The 18655-nt window shown below is 44.5% G+C and overlaps 1 protein-coding gene and 1 pseudogene across 1 annotated transcript; both read right to left on the bottom strand.

The window, feature by feature from the left end:
- Positions 1 to 3251: 3251 nt before the first annotated feature.
- Positions 3252 to 3367, bottom strand: LOC119806044 (annotated as a pseudogene).
- A 5936-nt stretch (positions 3368 to 9303) lies between these two features.
- Positions 9304 to 10108, bottom strand: LOC119827916 (phosphoglycerate mutase 1-like). Its single transcript, XM_038349870.1, has one exon. It carries the CDS (start codon positions 10106 to 10108, stop codon positions 9344 to 9346), a length of 765 nt encoding a protein of 254 aa, XP_038205798.1. The 3' UTR covers positions 9304 to 9343.
- Between the last annotated feature and the right edge of the window lie 8547 nt (positions 10109 to 18655).

The following is an 18655-nucleotide window of genomic DNA, read 5'->3' as shown; positions in this document are numbered from 1 at the left end:
AAATTGTTTTTCATTTTTTTTATTAAAAATTTCCATCTCCTCCCCTCCTCCCACTTCCCTCCTCTCCCCTCCACCCATACCTAGATGCCCTTCAGTGGAAGAATGGATGAAGAAACTGTGGAATATATACATGCTAGAATATTACTCAGCGGTAAAAAACAATGACATCTTGAATTTTGCAGGCAAATGGATGGAAATAGAAAACACTATTCTGAGTGAGGTAACCCAGACCCATAAAGATGAACATGGGATGTACTCACTCATAGTCGGTTTCTAGCCATAATTAAAGGACATTGAGCCTATAAATTTGGGATCCTTGAGAAGATAATAAGAAGGTGAACTCCCAAAAAAAGATATAGTAATCCTCCTGGATATTGGAAGTAGACACGATCGCCAGGCAAAATTGGGAACTTGAGGGTTGGGCAAGACTGGGCCAAGGGAAGAATGGGAGAGAAAAGTGTGAAGGGGAGAACGGGGGGAGCTCAGAGGAATGGGGTGCTTGGGATATAGGAAGGGTAGATATGGGAGCAGGGAAGCATATATCTTAATTTAAGGAGCTACCTGAGGGTTGTCAAGAGACTTGACCCTAGAGGGGATCCCAGGTTTCCAGGGAGACGCCCCCAGCTAGTTCCTTGGGCAGCTGAGGAGAGGGAGCCTGAAAAGGCCAGTTCCTATAGCCATACTGATGAATTTCTTGCATATCACCATAGAACCTCCATCTGACGATAGATGAAGAAAATGACAGAGCCCCACATTGGAGCACCGGACTGAGCCCCCAAGGTCCGGATGAGGAGCAGAAGGAGAGAGAACATGAGAAAGAAAGTCAGGACCGTGAGGGAACCTCCATCTGGCGACAGATGGGGAAGGTGACTGAGCCCCACATTGGCGCACTGGACTGAGCTCCCAAGGTCCTGATGAGGAGCAGAAGGAGCGAGAACATGAGGGAGAAAGTCAGGAACGAGAGGGGAAAGAAGAAGAAGCAATGAAGCCAACGAGATTTCACTTGGCTATTGGAAGGTTGAGAATGTTGCTGAATTTCCCAGGAGTCTGTGCACACGACCAAGTTGCCAGTGTCTTAACTACTGGAATTGTCAGGTTCACCCCAGTCGTGTTCATTGTGAAGGCACCAGGCTATTGGTGAATCTCAGCATCAGCATCATTTGTTGACAGAGTTCCTACTGATTGTGCCACGTATTTGAAGAACCTCCACCTGACGATAGATGAAGAAAATGACAGAGCCCCACATTGGAGCACTGAACTGAGCTCCCAAGGTCCTGATGAGGAGCAGAAGGAGAGAGAACATGAGAAAGAAAGTCAGGACCGTGAGGGGTGCGTTCACTCATGGAGACGGTGGGACAGAACTAATGGGAGATCACCAACTCCAGTTGGAATGGGACTGATGGATCATGCGACCAAACCCGTCCTTCTGAATGTGGCCAACAGCGGGGGCTGACTGAGAAGCAAAGGACAATGGCTCTGGGCTCTGATTCTTCTGCATGGACGGGCTCTGTGGGAGCCTTCTCAGCTTGGCCGATCACCTTCCTGGACCTGGTGGGAGTTGGGAGGACCTTGGTCTTAGCATAGAGTGGGGAACCCTGATGGCTCCTTGGACTTGAGAGGGAGGGAGGGGAGGTATGGGTGGAGGGGAGGGGAGGGAAGGGGGAGAAGGAGGGGAGGGAAGGGGGAGGAGGAGGGGAGGGAAGGGGGAGGAGGAGGGGAGGAGATGGAAATTTTTAAATATAAAAAAAATAAACCATGAGGAAAAAAAAAAAAATTTCCATCTCCTCCCCTCCTCCCACTTCCCTCCTCTCCCCTCCACCCATACCTCAACTCCCTCCCTCTCCAGGCCAAAGAGCCATTAGGGTTCCCTACACTATGTTAAGTCCAAGGTCCTCCCAACTCCCCCCAGGTCCAGGAAGGTGAGCATCCAAACTGACAAGGCTCACACAGAGCCTGTCCATGCCGTAGAATCAAAGCCCATCACCATTGTCCTTGGCTTCTCAGTCAGCCTCCACCATCAGCCACATTCAAAGAGTGCGGTTTGATCGTATGTTCCATCAATCAGATTCCAACTGGTTTTGGTGATCTCCCGTTAGCTCTGTCCCACCGTCTCAGTGGGTGAATGCACCCCTCAGGGTCCTGACTTTCTTTCTCATGTTCTCCCTCCCTCTGCTCCTCATCAGGACCTTGTGAGCTCAGTCCAGTGCTCCAATGTGGGGCTCTGTCTCTATCTCCATCCATGACCAGAAGAAGGTTCTATGGTAATATGGAAGATAATCATCAGTGTGTCTATAGGACAAGGCCAGTTCAGGCACCCTTTCCTCTGCTGCCCAAAAAACAAGCTGGGGATATCTCCTTAGACACCTGGGATCCCGTCTAGCGTCCAGACTCTTGCCAACCCTAAAATGGCTCCCGTAATTAAGATATATAATTCCCTGCTCCCCCAACCACCCCTCCTCCATCCCAACCAGTCCATTCCATCAAACTCTCCCCATCCTCTCCTTCTCCCTTCTCTCCCTGCATCTCCCCTTATCCCCACCTCATCCCCACCCCCATGCTCCCAACCCCTGCCTGGCAATTTTGTCCATTTCCAATATGCAGGATGATAACAATATGTTTTTCTTTGGCTTCACCTTCTTATATAGCTTCTCTAGGCTCACGAATTATAGGCTCTATGTCCTTTATTTATGGCTAGATCCACTTATGAGTGAGTACATACCATATTCCTCTTTTTGGGTTTGGGTTACCTCACTTAGTAAACTGTTTTCTATTTCCATCCATTTGCATGCAAAATTCAAGATTAAAAATAAATAAATAAGAAAAAAAGAACTTATAACTGGCCCTATCTTGGATGAGGTCTCAGAGGAAGAAATAGCAGTGCTTTGCCCCAAGCTCCTTAGACAGGGAACATGTTAATAATGCTGCAATATCCTGTTTTGATAAATAACCATCAATCAATTTGCTCCTGGGCAGCTGTTGAGACTCTCAGGTATCTTAGGAAATCATACAAGCTAGACTGAGAATTAGAAGATGGCAGGAATCCTGATGTAGAACTCGCCTGTTGCCTTTGGGCCTTCTCCAGTCTCTAAGAATGGTGCACTTGACCCCTAAGACACTATAACCACTGGCTCTTCAACTCTTCTCTAGTGTCAGGGACAAGCCTCAGAAATCATGCACTCACTGCAAGACACCCTACAGCTTTGTAAACAAAAATTTCCACAATAGTCTACATTACTGTGGCAACTTGTACAAAAAACTGTGTATGCTTGTGTGTGTGTGTGTGTGTGTATAAAATCCTTGTCCAGGCACCTTGTTAATCTTCTCTGTATCATTCCAATTTTAATATATTTGCTGTTGAAGTGAGCACTGCAGAAAATAAAAAATTGATGAATGAATTTAGAAGGATACTGAACTAGAATTAATAAAAGAATGCATGAAATAATAAAGGAAATCAAAAGGAAGGGTGGTGTGAGGGAATGGCTGAATGGGAAAAAAGCAATGATGAGCTAGGACTGAGAGCAGAGACTTCTGAGGGATTCCAAAGGACTGGGCCTCAATTCTGGGGTGAAATTGACACTTGGGGCAGGTCTGTGGGGATGGCCAAAGTCAGGTTGCCATGTCTCAGGCCTGTGGATGGGGAGAGTTGAAATACTGGACTAGAGACAGTGCAGCTACCCGAGCATCAGTGGCAGTAGACTTCTCTTGCTTCTTTTCTGCCTCTTTATTTTCATAGCCTGTTTTGCCATGTTGATTCACAATCCCAGAAAAGCATACAACACATCTAAGAGTCAGTGCCTACTCTGTCCCGAGCAACAAGGTGGAGCGCAAGTGTTTCAGAGGGAAGGAGTTAAAAGTGGCTGGCAACAGCCAGTGTGACTCCAGCATAGAGTTATTGAGCTGTTTGCCTTTCCTTACAGAAGTACCGGGCTGAGGACCTTGCACAGTGAACACCTACAACCCCGGATCCATCCAAGGTGGACCCGTACGGAACACGAGGATATGAAAGATACAGAAAGAGGCAGACAGACTCCACCTGTGCCTCTTACTATCACTGCATCCTTGCCTAGATCGGGAGACTCTAGGTGGATGATCTGTCCCCATGCTAGCAGCTGCCCAGTGCAGGTTGTGAGCTCTCAGCAGCTGCACATAGATCTGTGAAGATGGAGACACATGATTGATTGGATTGCCTGAATTAGGATCCTCAGTTTGAGACTCTCCTGGAGCTACATACCGTTGGGCACCCACCACCACCATCATTATCCAAGTGGACAGACCCTTTATGAACTTCTCCTGTAGTCTCCAGTTTTGGGATCTACAAATTGCAAACTTATCTCACAGGCTACATATAACTTTTTGAAAAGTTCAACGGGAAAGACCAGAAATCAACTCTCTTTTGAGAGTGGGCCTACACTTGGATCCCTAGGCAGAATTTTGAAAACGTGCCAATGGCCCACCTGTGGCAAGAGAAATTTTCCAATAATTCAGTTTTAATTTTTTGTTCTGCTGCCCTGAGGACCATCTTCCCAGCAGTGTAGGACTCAAAGGGGATCCATGGAGTCAGCATACAAAGACATCTTTATCTGAGGGGAAGGAGAAAAGACACACACACACACTTGATGGGTTCCTTCTTCTGTATTGTCTTCATTCTTTTTCTGACCTTATTTTTCCTCTACAGTTTAAACACCCAACAAAATCTTTCAGGACATATAAAAATTACAACTTAGTTACATTTTATTTTTGAAATGAATACTTATAATAAATACAGATTAAAAATACACTTTTCATTTGCCTTACATGATTAACGCAATTTCATCCTAAGAATTTACATAGATTTACATCTATGTAACTTTTTATAAATTAAGAGAGTATGAGGGGCCAGGGTATTTTCTTTAGCCAGATATTTTGCTGACAGACTGCATATTGAGGCTACAAGGAAAGAATCTACTTTGTTATGTATCTTGAAATGTAATCTCATAAGGAATCACCCATTGGTGATTCAGGTGAGCATTGTTTAATTTCCATGTGTTTGTGAGCTTTCTGAAATTAATGTTGTTGTTGAATTCTAATTTTAAGCCAAAGGGATCTGATAACATACATGGGATTATTCCAATTTTTTTTAAACTGTTGAAGTTTGCTTTGTTACCTAGTATGTGGTCAGTTTTCGAGAAGGTTCCATAATGTGCTGAGAAGAAGGCATATTCTTTTATTTGGATGGAATGTTCTATAGATGTGTGTTAAATCCATTTGACTCTTATCATCTGCTAGTTCCTTTATTTCTCTCTTAAGTTTCTGTCTGTTAGACCTGTTCAGTGGTGAGAGTGGGGTGTTGAAGTCTCCCACTATTAAATGTGAGGGGTTCAGTATGTGATTCAAGCTTTAGAAGTATTTCTTTTACACATGAGGGTGCCCTTGATTTGGGGCATAGATGTTCAGTATTGAGATTTCCTTTTGTTGGATTTTTCCTGTGACTAATATGAAATGTCCTTCTCTGTCTCTTTTAATTGATTTTAGTTTGACATCTATTTTGTTAGATATTAGGATAGTTATTGCAGCTTGTTTCCTAGGTCCATTTGATTGGAATTTTTTCCAGCCCTTTACTCTGAGGCTATGTCTGTCTTTGAGCCTGAGGTGTGTTTCTTGTATAAAGCAGAAGGATGGATTCTGTTTTCACATCCAATCTGTTAGCCTGTGTCTTTTTATAGGTGAGTTGAGTCCATTTATATTAAGGGATATTAGTGATTGCTAGTTCCTGTTATTTTAGTTTCTGTTCTCGGTGATATTATTTTGTGTGTTTTTCCCTTCTTTGGGATTTGCTGCTGTGAGATCATCTATTCTCTGTGCTGTAGATGTAGCTATTGTCCTTGAGTTGGAGTTTTCCTTTTAGTACTTTGTGTAAGGCTGGGTTTGTGGCTAGGTATTGGTTCAGTCTGGTTCAGACATAGAATATATTGTTTTGTCCATCAAAGGTGAATGAAAGTTTTGCTGGGTACAGTAGTCTGGGCTAGCATCTATGGTCTCTTAATGTCTGTAGAATGCTTGACCAGGACTTTCTGGCTTTCATTGTTTCCATTGAGAAGTCAGGTATAATTCTGATAGGTCTGCTTTTATGTGTTGGCCTTTTTCCTTTACAGCTCTGTGTTGTTGATTAGCCACAGTTAACCTTTAACAAACACTTTCTGCCTTAAGCATAGACATCCTGGAAGCTAGTGTGTACAGAGGTAAATGATTAATGATTGTCTCCTGCCTCCCAGCTTCCCAGCTAGGCAGGTACTGCAGACAAAGGTTAGCTTCTAACTATCACCTCTATGGGAGCCCCTTCTTGTATTCCCTTAATTTTTAACTGTCCCCCATGTGACTCTACTCTCTGCCTTGCATTCTTTCAGGGACAGTGAAAAGTGGCCATTCAACCACAATCCTTTACAAACATTCTAAGTAAACATTCTAAAGTTCTATAACCAAAATTTGTAAAATTTAAAATGTAATGTGCATTTAAGCCTGACCTCAAGGTAGTAAAAGCTCTTTGTTCCATATTTGATGCTTGATTTTGCTATAAGAAAGGCCCCAAATCAGAAGCCATTGCCGCAGTTTCTGAATCCCAGTCTCTGGCCGTGGTCACAGCCATAGCTGATTGATGGAGGAGTGTCTATGTGTTACTTTCATTGATTAATAAAAAACTGCCTTGGCCCTTTAATAGAACAGAAAATTAGGTAGGCGGAGTAAGCAGAACAGAATTCTGGGAAAGAGAAGGCAGACGCTTCAGGCAGTCGCCATATGCAGTCGCCATGCCTCTCCTCTCCAAGATGGACACAGGTTAAGATCTCTCCTGGTAAGCGACCATCTCGTGGTGCTACACAGATTACTAAATATGGGTTAATTAGCCAATAAGAGGCTGAAACTATGGGCCAGGCAGTGTTTTAAAAGAATACAGTTTCTGTGTAATTATTTTGGATGTAAAGCTAGCCAGCGGCCGGGTGGCGGGACATAGCCCCACAGCTCCTTCTACAGCAGATAAGTGATTTTTTTCTTTTTTGGAACAAAGTGTGTTCTTGGTTTAATAGTTTTTGGTGGTCTGTCCTGCATCATTGTTTTACTCCTAGACACAACAGGACAGATCCAAGAGATGATCATACTGCATTAGGGGCAGTGGGGATTTCCCAGTGTATATTCACACCATGCCATATACCAGAGAAAAGTATTAGCAGCAAACATGCAAAGAAAAGCAGTAGCAAGAAACATTCTAGGACCAAGGCGCTTAGGGACTTGCCTACTAGAGATTCACTCATCAGGGTTTTGTTTCCTGGTTGGCAGATTCCCTAACATCAGTTGCCATCTGCTTCTCCTCTGACATGCCCACCAGCATTTTCCTGTTGACGGAAGGATTGTCCCTATTTATGAGATCTCAGTACCTGACTTGAAATCACTCTATCCAAGGAGTAAGACAAGCCCAGGTTACAGGTTTCCATTTGAGCCCAGGAAGCCTTGGTTATGGGTTCTGCTAGACTGGCTGCTTGTAATTGGCTCTAACAGAAGGATGGCTAGACTAACACTCTTGCACCAGCAAACAGGGTAGGCACTTGCCTGCCCCAGTTTTCTTCCCTCTTTGTTAAGAAAAGTGAAGTGGTGCCTGTTTTCAGACTCCCCAAAACCCTGCACCTCCTGAATTTCCCAAATAATCCTCATGATCCTGTCTTGTCTCTTCATTTTCGCAGTCCTACCATAGGACCAATGGGACTCAGGGACAGCTAGACAGAGAGGCAGTTGACTGTGTACGATTGAGTCACCAGAACACTCGGCCTTAGGTAGAACATATTAGCAGAGGAAGCAACTGGACTTTGTAGATGACAGACATAATCAGGACAGTTGGAGTCTAAGGTGAGGGATGCTGGAATTTAGGGATTACCTGTCCTAACTTGGTTTCTTGAAATGGGGAGTCTCTGCTTGGTACCGACAAAGAGTCTCTGTCTTGTGAGTGAGAGAGAAGAAACCATAGTAACCTTTCGTAGTTTGTGCCTTATTCAAAAACCATCAGTCCAAAACCTGAAAGCTTTGGGAGCTCCATGCAAACTACCCACACATTCCTCCTTCTATAGCCTGAGTTCCAGCCTTGGACAGGTCTGTTTGGAGAAGGTTTGGGGCACCCCAGCAGAGCTCTTTCCTCATTTGGTGCTGGGTGAACTGAGAAGTGTGCAAGTGGGGAAAGGAAGTGGGAGGATGGGAGGCTGAGGGAGAGAGGGAGGCGGTTGCAGGAATGTAAGGCAGAGAGCAGGCCATGGCTTGAAGGGATATCAAAGTGGTTCCTGCTTCCCTCCATCTACTGCTTGCCTACAGCAAAAGCTTGCCCCCTCCTTAGTAATTTTCCACAAGTCCCGATAGGCCTTTAAACCAGGTTTTTCCAAGGCAGCTGTTCAGGTTTAGTCCATTAAGGCTGGCTTTTGTTTTTCTTTTTTTAATGCACATCACTCCTTTATTATACTGATCTGGAAAAGATTTAGTATGCCCAAAACAAGTTCTGAACCCACATGGTAGGGTCAAGCAGCTGGAACATGATTCAGACAGCCAAGACAAAACCCTGGACATGATCAAGGGGCACTTCACCTCCACAAGACAAGGAGAGGGATCCTAACACACAGTAAGAGACACTCCTATCCCTTGAGGACAAGGAGTTTATCCCACTTGATATGAGGAATGGCTTATTTTCTGGTGACCACATAGACTATTTCAATCACCACTAGAAACCTCACAGAGGCTTTTGTGCTGATAAATATACATATGTACTTTTGTTTTTGTAAAAGTAAATGCAACACATAGACTTGACAGGATTGATCCCAACCTTCTGGGACTAGCAGCTCCTTTAGGGTCAGAGAGGAAGGTAGTTCAACTTTTAAATGCAAGCTCCTTTCACCTTCCACTGGAATGACTACAGCCCCCAGTTACCTAACTGCGGAAGAGTGCCGGAGGGGCTCCAGGGACAAAACTTGGCTGCAGCTTCTCACTGGTCAGGCCACAGCATGGTTCCTCCCTGACCTCCTAAAGCAGACCCTTGTAAACAAAGGACTAAGAAAACTGTAATTACTACCTCTCAATTCTCCTGGGAAGAGGAGCCGTCCCTGGATGTGGACCAAGAACCTGCACCCTAGAGGTGTTACTCTGACTAGATTCTATGAAGGGAGTGGGTGCAGGGGATAAAATACTAAAACAAAATGGGAGCCACAGGTCCCCATCTGCAGCTACAACCTAAACTTAAGATCCTAAACATGGAGTCAGTGTCTGGTTCTGGGAAGGGCGCAGGAGGCAGAGGCAGGCAGGGAGGAGGGTCTTGGGGTAGAAGTCTGTCTGCTTGCCTTCACTTCTTGGCCTTGCCCTGCGCGGCCACAGCTTCCATGGCTTTCCGCACGGTCTCTTCATCTCCCAGGAACTGCATGGGTTTAACCGGCTTCAAGTTCTTGTCCACTTCATAGACAATGGGAATGCCAGTTGGCAGGTTCAGCTCCATGATGTCCTCTTCTGAGAGACCCTCCAGATGCTTGACGATCCCCCGAAGGCTGTTGCCATGGGCTGCAATCAGGACTCTCTTCCCCTCTTTGATCTGGGGGACAATCTCTTCATTCCAGAAGGGCAGTGCTCTGGCAATAGTGTCCTTCAGGCTCTCACAGGATGGTAGCTGGTCCTCGGTAAGGTCTGTGTACCTGCGGTCCTTACTGATGTTGCTGTAGAAGGGATGGTCAGGCTCCATTGGCAGTGGTGGGACATCGTAAGATCGCCTCCAGATCTTTACCTGTGCCTCACCACGCTTAGCAGCAGTTTCTGCTTTATTGAGACCAGTCAGACCCCCATAGTGTCGCTCATTGAGGCGCCAGGTCCTGACCACGGGCAGCCACATCTGGTCAATGGCATCCAGGACTGTCCAGAGGGTCCAGATTGCTCTCTTCTGCACGGAGGTAAAGCAGATGTCGAATTCATAGCCAGCATCTTGCAACGCCTGTCTGGCACGCTTCCCCTCCTTGTGGCCCGCCGGGCTCAGGTCGGTGTCATTCCAGCCACTGAAGCGGTTCTCCAAGTTCCAGGTGCTCTCGCCGTGCCTGATGAGGACCATCTTGTAGGCGGCCATGGCGATAGGCAAGGGGGATGCAGCCAAGACTGGCTTTTGTTTTTCTTACGTGAAGTGTGCAAACTTCTCATCATAACAGCCTGGTTGCTACTAGTCACAACTCTTTTACCCTGTGCTCCATCAAATGCATGTCTGCACTATAGAAATTGCCCCCTTGGAGCTGTATCTAGGAGACAGTTTCCGACCAGGCTCCATGAGACCTGTACAGGCAGAGACTCTGGGGTAGGGCAGCAGTCCATCATGTCCTGCTGTCTCCTTACTCTCTGCCCTCCCTTGGAGTTGCTGGAAGAATGTCAAAAACTCACTCATCCTGTCCCCCCTGTTTGGTGGGTAGCTCAGTCCTGGAAACTTGTTCTGTAACTCTCAAGCAGTTTTCAGCTTAGATCTGAGTTAGAGATTGCCTAGCAGGGCCCTGAGGGTAGAAGGTGGAAGGCTGTGGATAAGTTGCCTGGAAGAGCCCTTCCCCTGTTATCACTGTGCCCATTACCTCCCAGCCAAGTCCTTTCACAAGGCCAGGCATGGGAGCATCAAGTTGCCACCTCCAGAATCCTGGCTTCCTGTGCCAACCCATCATATTCTAGTCCAAATTTCTTCTTACTATACTTGTTTTTAGGGTAGGCAGTCAGAGGTTGATGCATTCATTCTAACCTCAAGATTTCAGTATAAACTCTCTGCTCTAAGTCATGACACTAGCCTTCTCCTCCTCAAGGCGTGATACCTGGCAGTAATTTGTATTGCATTAGCATTGCTCTACTCCACTTGAGTTTTTGCCTCAGGAAGTCCTGTACATTTAGAAGAATTTTTGCCACGTAAGTAGAGAGAGAAGGCTATGGTTAGACACCTGTTTATTCCTGGGCTGCCATCCACAATAGCCAAATCAGAAGCCATAGGAAGCCATCGGCCAGATGCAGAGCCAGCAGCTGCGATACAATAATGAATGAGTATGATGAAGTCCCTGACCCTGAGTTGCCCCAAGACTGTGCTGAGCAGAATTGTCAGCTCCTAGTTTTATAGCATGCTGGCAAATGGTTGTATGGAGGACTCGTTCCAGCTTTGGGGTAGAAAGTGTTAATGTCTTTGTGGTACATGCAGGGAAGTCTTAACTCGAAACATAACAGCTTAATTGAGTCTTAAAAGATGGAGTAGTCTTCCCTGTCTCTTCTGTCTTTCTTCCTCTAACGTAACCCCACAGATCAGCTCTTGAGGATAATACAAACCTCTTTAGTGGAAGAATTATTAAGAGAAGAGCTTTGTTTTGTTCTCTCTGATTCCAGAGTTGGGGACCTAAGAATATGGGAAAAGGCTAGGGAGCAACTTCACAGAAGACTGGAATGGCCTTCATAGCTGCATTCAGAGAAGCTGGCAGGATCTGAAGATGATGATTGCTGTTGCAGTGGTTCTGTGTCCCTCTGCGCCTACACACTTTGCTATTGGTCTGGACCAGATAAATTCAGTTTGAGATTTGGTGCTGAAGGGGGACAGCTGAGCACTACAGGATCAACATGGTGACAACAGCCTTGCATGAAGCTTCTTGTCAGAAACCGACTTGTGCATGCTGCCTGCTAGAGGAGCAGTCAGGGCCAGGCAACGAGTCCCTCACCACCTGGACCTTCCACTTAAGAAATGAAAAGTTTTAAGTAGCTCCAGGCTCTGAGGGGCAAAGACAGGACCCATGTCCTAGGGAAGGAAGTGTCCTACCTTTTACATTGCTGCCCCTTCAGTCTAAGTGCATGAGCAATCTATTAATTTTTCTACATGATTGAGTAAATGAATAGTTTCAGAATTTATGCAGTCTCTGCTGTGTAAAAATTGGTGTATTGCACCACACACAATAAATCCAGCAGTAACTGTCTGAACTCTCCTTCTAGATCCTGCTCATATCCTAGGAGTGGATTTGTGAGGAAAATCCAAGGAAGAATGAGAAGACAAAAAATATACAAAGTGAACTACATGTGTATTTAAGGGAAGTGAGTCCATTGATCAATTTCTAGAGGGAGAAAGACTAAAATGTGGCAGGTTGCGGGGTGGGGGGGGGGGGGTAAATTTTTCTTAGGGAATTCAGGGAAGGCCTCAGTGTCAGGAACCTTTGAACAGAGACTTAAAAGGGACAAGGGATGAAGTAGGAATCTAAATTTCTATGACAAGTAGGGCTACCAAAAGGGAAGGACATTGCAGACCAGAAGGAAAATAAAAGTAAAACAAGAGCCATGGGGCATATAAAAAGGAGTGAACCCCAGGTAGATCTTATGGGCATGAGGATCCATAGGCAGTTTATCTAAGAAGCCTAGCTGGGCTAGAAGGCAGCAGGTATAGTTTAGAGTTGAAGAATACAAATATGAGCATTGGAAAATGTAGCGGCGGTCGGAGGAATTTGGAAATAACCAAAAATAGTCCTTTTAGAATAAATCAGTTTTAATAAAAGGAGAAAGAGGGACACACTTACAAAGCCAAGGCTCCAGCGAAGCAGAGAGTCAAGCAGGGGGAAAAAAAGGGGTGTCTATCCCCAACCCGGTTCTTTTTAAAGGTACCTTTCTCCCCTGGGGCAGCCACGCCCCTGAACGCAGGGATTGGGACAGCTGCCCCAACAGGAAAAGTATTCGTCTGTCACTTAGCAGTCTGAACCCTGAAACATGAAAGCCTAAACCTTCTGTTGGAGCATCTCCACAATGGGTGGGAAAGATGGATATCTTAGTGATTTTTGGTCATCAGGAACCCATTATAGAATTATCTTGAACTATCTGGGCTTTAATAACAACTTGATCCTACAAGTTGTCTATTCAGCCACAGGTTCTATTCTCAATGCAGCAGGATAAAGACCATCGTCTACTGGGTATTGTCACTTGGGGAGAGGCAAAAATCACTTTTGATACAGGGTCTCACATGATGTAGTCCTTGGTTGTCCTGTTACTGATTCTCTTCCTGATTTTCTTTACTTTTTGTTTGCCACTGACATTCTCCTCATCAGTTCCCATATCTTGAATCTTAGACTTCTCCATCTTCCTCCTCTTTCTCACTTTCCTCTTCCTCTGTCCAATCTTCACTGACCTTTCTCTCTCCTATTTCTCCAGCTAAGTCTCCAAATGTAATAATGAGTTGTAGTGAGTTCAGCAACAGCAAAGCCAGGGCCAGGAGCCAACACAACAGCCTGCTCAGACTGCCAAGCCCATACTTACACAGAGTGATGGGATAGCCTATGAACTGTGTTTTCAGAACTTCCTTGAACCCCTCTCCCTAAATGTTCTGTCTGAATTTATATGAAGTGAAGAATTGGATTCAATGAGCTCACCTATAAAAGATGATACATAGCAAAATATGAAGACATGGATGTAGTGTGAAGCGGTGGGGCCGTGTCCCAAGCGGTGGGGCCGTGTCCCGCCACCCGGCCACCAGCTAGCTTTACACCCGAAATAATTACACGGAAACTGTATTCTTTTAAACACTGCCTGGCCCATTATCTGTAGCCTCTTATTGGCTAATTCTCACATCTTCCTTAACCCATATTTAGTCTGTGTAGCACCACGAGGTGTGGCTTACCAGGAGAGATCTTAACCTGCGTCCATCTCGGAGAGGAGAAGCATGGAGACTCCTATGGAGACTGCCTGAAGCGTCTCTCCCACTCTACTTCCTTGTTCCCACAATTCTGTTCTGTCTACTCCGCCTACCTAATTTTCTGTTCTTAAAGGGCCAAGGCAGTTTTCTTTATTAATTAACCAATGAAAGAAACATAGACAGATAACTCTCCTCCATCATTTCCCCTTTTTCTGTTTAAACAAAAAAGAAAGGCTTCAACTTTAACATAGCAAAATTACATATAACAAAACAGTTATCAAGCAAGTATTACAGTTACAATATTTAAATCTATTTTATCTTTTATCATAACTAAGGAAATCTATAACTATCTATTTATTCTTCAACTCCATCAAAGACTCCAGAAGGATATAATATTACGTAAGTAAACAAGTCATTTGTAACTTTCAAACTCTAGAAATGACAGAGACAACTTGCTGCCTAGACAGTCACCCAAAGTTCCTCTGTACCGTTGGGGCATCCATCTTCAGCCTTCAGGCCCATAGTGTCCAGCAGACTTTTTCATGAAGCAGGAAATTCCAAAGACAGTTCAGTCACTTTCTACTGTGTCCTGCAGAACGTCTCGCAGACTCTTTCATGAATCAGGAACCCCGAAAGACCATCTCACCTTTAGGCAAGTTCAGCAGTCCTCTCTCTGCGGGTTCTTTGTGTCCAGTTTATGGAACAGTCCAGCCAAGAGCAGTTTCTTGCCCAAATGGCTAACAAACTCCATAAGTAGCCTCTTCGATGCCCATCTTCCTCTTGAAGTAGATTGGTGCTGCCAGGAGCAGACGTGTCTCATTGTCATGAAAAACCCTAAGTTATTAAAACATTAAATGCCATATTCTGCAGTCTTTGAAAGATATGAAGAATGTCTATCTAACTGAAATATATCTCTACATATCTAGAAAATCTAATAACATGACTACAAGCTTAACTATTATCAATGATTATCCATTAACAACCTATATTTCCTAATTATACATTACATTTTTAAAATGAACTACAATCACAATAGCTTAATCAAGATCAGAAATACATATACATATAACAAAATTGACCTTAAAATCTATACCAATGCAAATTCATATCTATATCATCTCCCCCTTTAAATGTAAAAGAACATTTATAAGCAACATTTGGGAAAATGGGCACAGTTTTTTCTCTCCAAACTGCTTCCTGCTGAATGGGGGCGCTGTTATTTAGGTCTTTCATGGTGTAACCTGTGTGCTAGGTTCCTCTCAGTTGGCAGTTGAGTGAAGTAATTTTTTGAAGATATTCACAGCAACCTTTCAGGAGGGCGTGGTCTATCATACCATATTGGGATAGAAGCAATCCACAGAGTCTCGTCCTCTGTGAAAACAAAAGAAGAAACTCTTTTCCAAAGCATCATGTTCTTAGATCCAAATCCTGAAGTCATACCATTAAGATGTCCATTCTGGTCTAGCCTGGCAGCCCATATAATGAAATGTCTCTCTGTATTTAGCTCCTTTACAGTCAAAAATTTCAAAGAAAACACAATAAAATACATAATCCAGACTCTCTGTGAATTTTCCATTTTTACGTGGCTTATTTTTACTCTATCACTTTACTCTATTCTGTCTCTTTAAAGACTTTACCCTTTTTTAAGGCATTAACTTTATTCTCTATATATTTATTTTTTCTCTCTCTCAAGCCTACGTATATCCATCCAACATTGTGACTCATTTAAAAGTCTTTTATGTCTGAATCTGTCCTATTGTGAATCTGTAATTTTTCTACTGTCGAGAAACATGTTTGATTTGCGCCTTTACATAGCTAAACACTTAAGACTCTAAGCTGTGACATTCCTAGGTTAAAAACAGGTACTGTGTGCTTGCCCCGCCCAGTCCAACATGGCGGAGCCACTTGTGACTCTAAATCAGTTGCACCTCTGAGCTGCAGAGCCGCCAGGCTGTTCTGATGTTTGCTCCACCTCTCTCCAATTTCAAAATGGAGGATATACCATTTTCTACTAGCTATGGGGCTGCCAGGTAGGAGCCGCACTCAGCACTTTAACTCTGAGACTGAGCGTGCAGCACAGAAACTCTTTTCATCCAAGTTACAGCCAAATCTGACGTAAAGAGCACCGCGCAGCCTGGAAACATCGGCGGAAATCCGCCATGTTCTCCTGCTCGCCTAAGCCTGATTCCGCCATCTGCCCAGGTGCAGGCGGGGAACAGTGAGCCATTGGCCTGGTCTCAGAGCACTTTCTTTCCAATCCCAAGCAGGCACACAAACATCCAGTCCATAAAAGCCACTGAAATGCTTTAAAGCCAGAGTTCGCACTGGCAGCACAGCACCAGGAAGCTGCATTTTAAAATGACTCAGCTTTTTCTCTGCCGCTATTGCCGAAACAGGAAAGCTCTCTACGGCACGTCCAGGCAAACAGCAAAAAGCTGTGTTAAACTCTCTCTCCTTTATTTAAAGCTTTTTTAGGTTTTTACGTGGATTTAGTCACCACGTTGGAGCGCCAATCTGTAGTGTGAAGCGGTGGGGCCGTGTCCCAAGCGGTGGGGCCGTGTCCCGCCACCCGGCCACCAGCTAGCTTTACACCCGAAATAATTACACGGAAACTGTATTCTTTTAAACACTGCCTGGCCCATTATCTGTAGCCTCTTATTGGCTAATTCTCACATCTTCCTTAACCCATATTTAGTCTGTGTAGCACCACGAGGTGTGGCTTACCAGGAGAGATCTTAACCTGCGTCCATCTCAGAGAGGAGAAGCATGGAGACTCCTATGGAGACTGCCTGAAGCGTCTCTCCCACTCTACTTCCTTGTTCCCACAATTCTGTTCTGTCTACTCCGCCTACCTAATTTTCTGTTCTTAAAGGGCCAAGGCAGTTTTCTTTATTAATTAACCAATGAAAGAAACATAGACAGATAACTCTCCTCCATCACATGGAATTTAAACTTCACCTAAACATTTAAAATACAGTGTTGAAGACTTGACTTCCTCAGCGATTTCCACCATATCCACCCCAATGAGCACAGACAGCTCACTATTGTCTTCATGAACCAGAAAGAAGCCACCAGCAGAGGACGCTAAGGCATGCTGCTCATCTTGGTACCCTGTGTTTGCAACTACTTTCTCTGCCACCAGAAAGCAGAATCAAATCCAAAACCAATAGTGCAATCATGTAGACACTTCCAACAGCCAGTGGGAGGATTCTCAAAGAGAGAGCCAGCAAGATTCCTCTGCCCAAGGAAAAGCTCTTGCTCAGCAACACTACAACTGAGGTTTCAAACTCCAGAACCTAATTGTTAAAGTTCTTCTCTACCCTCCACGTACTCACTCTAAAACTTAGTACAGGCACCAGTCAAATAACTTTTGAAAATTTAAGAAGCCAAAGCACTAATGAACTCAGAATGGTATGGGGAAAAAGGCCAGGCACCTTGACAGCCTCCATCAGCGTGTTTGTGCCAGAAGCTGCAGTGGCTATTGTAGTGTGAAGCGGCGGGGCTGCGTCCCGCCACCCGCCGCCGGCTAGCTTTACACCCGAAATAATTACACGGAAACTGTATTCTTTTAAAACACTGCCTGGCCCATAGTTTCAGCCTCTTATTAGTTAATTCTCACATCTTCATCTGTCTATGTTTCTTTCATTGGTTAATTAATAAAGAAAACTGCCTTGGCCCTTTAAGAACAGAAAATTAGGTAGGTGGAGTAGACAGAACAGAATTGTGGGAACAAGGAAGTAGAGTTAGGGAGAGACGCTTCAGGCAGTCGCGTGGTGAGTCTCCATGCTGCTCCTCTCCGAGATGGACGCAGGTTAAGATCTCTCCTGGTAAGCCACAACTCGTGGTGCTACCCAGATTACTAAATATAGGTTAAAGGAAGATGTGAGAATTAACTAATAAGAGGCTGAAACTATGGGCCAGGCAGTGTTTTAAAAGAATACAGTTTCCGTGTAATTATTTCGGGTGTAAAGCTAGCCGGCGGCGGGTGGCGGGACGCAGCCCCGCCGCTTCACACTACAGGCTATAATGTTTTATTTCAGTTCAGCCTTGGTCATGTCAAGGTCTCTGTCTAGCAAGGACAGGATGCACTCCCGAGGAATGGAGATTAGGCCATTTTTCAGCTCCTTGGTGTTGTCTAACTTAGAAGGTTCTTTTGGGTTCTCAGACACATTATTGTATTAGCCCTAACAGGCCCTTCCCTTTCAATCTTGTGGCAGATTTTGGGGAATCAATGACTGCGTTATTCTTCAGCCACTCCCATTAAGGGTCACAGTACACATCACTTCTCCCACTTCTATAAAGTTTTAAGAATACAGCAGAACACTCCCTTCTGAAGCGATAGTGATCAAATCTTGTGGTAAACTTTCCTCATTTGAATAGAAAGTGTGGTTGAAGGGGAATGTGGGCTGTGTGATTTGTGTCTGAAAGGCAAAGTTCTCCACCTCTTCCTTTGGCATATATGAACAAACAGATCACGTATTATAATGGAACAAAACGGTTACATATCACCTTTTTCAATTAAACTACTTATTCAGAGGCATAGTTAAAACTGCTTCTAGTCCCAAGAAATGAGAAACGCTATTTTAAGAAGACCATGAAATTCCAGTGAGCAAGGAAATCAAGAGTGGGAAATATTCAGAAGATGGTTCTTCAGACAATGGGAGGTCAGACTTTCTGAACTATATGTTCAAGTTCAGCTAGGTGGACAAAAATTTACCAGCTGCTGGTATATCTTGGAAAAATACAGATTTATAATTCCCTACATTAAGTACCACAGAGAACACCTGCACATAGAGATGGGCAATTTCTTAACTAGATCTTTTGCCAAGTTATTTTGTCAATGAAAAAGAAAGCTAAGAGAAATAGCAGCCATTTCCTTGTACTGTTCCCCAAGGGATTTAGCGGATGAAACAATTGGTCAGTGCCATGTAGCAGGGCACAGGAATGGAGGTGCTCAGGGGCAATTAGAGCCCACAGGACAAAAGCTTCACCATGACT

The sequence above is a fragment of the Arvicola amphibius genome, chromosome 1, assembly GCF_903992535.2.
Source record: "Arvicola amphibius chromosome 1, mArvAmp1.2, whole genome shotgun sequence".
NCBI lineage: Eukaryota > Metazoa > Chordata > Mammalia > Rodentia > Cricetidae > Arvicola > Arvicola amphibius.
Note: the sequence above shows the minus strand (reverse complement) of the source record. Positions and strands in the feature narration are given on the sequence as shown.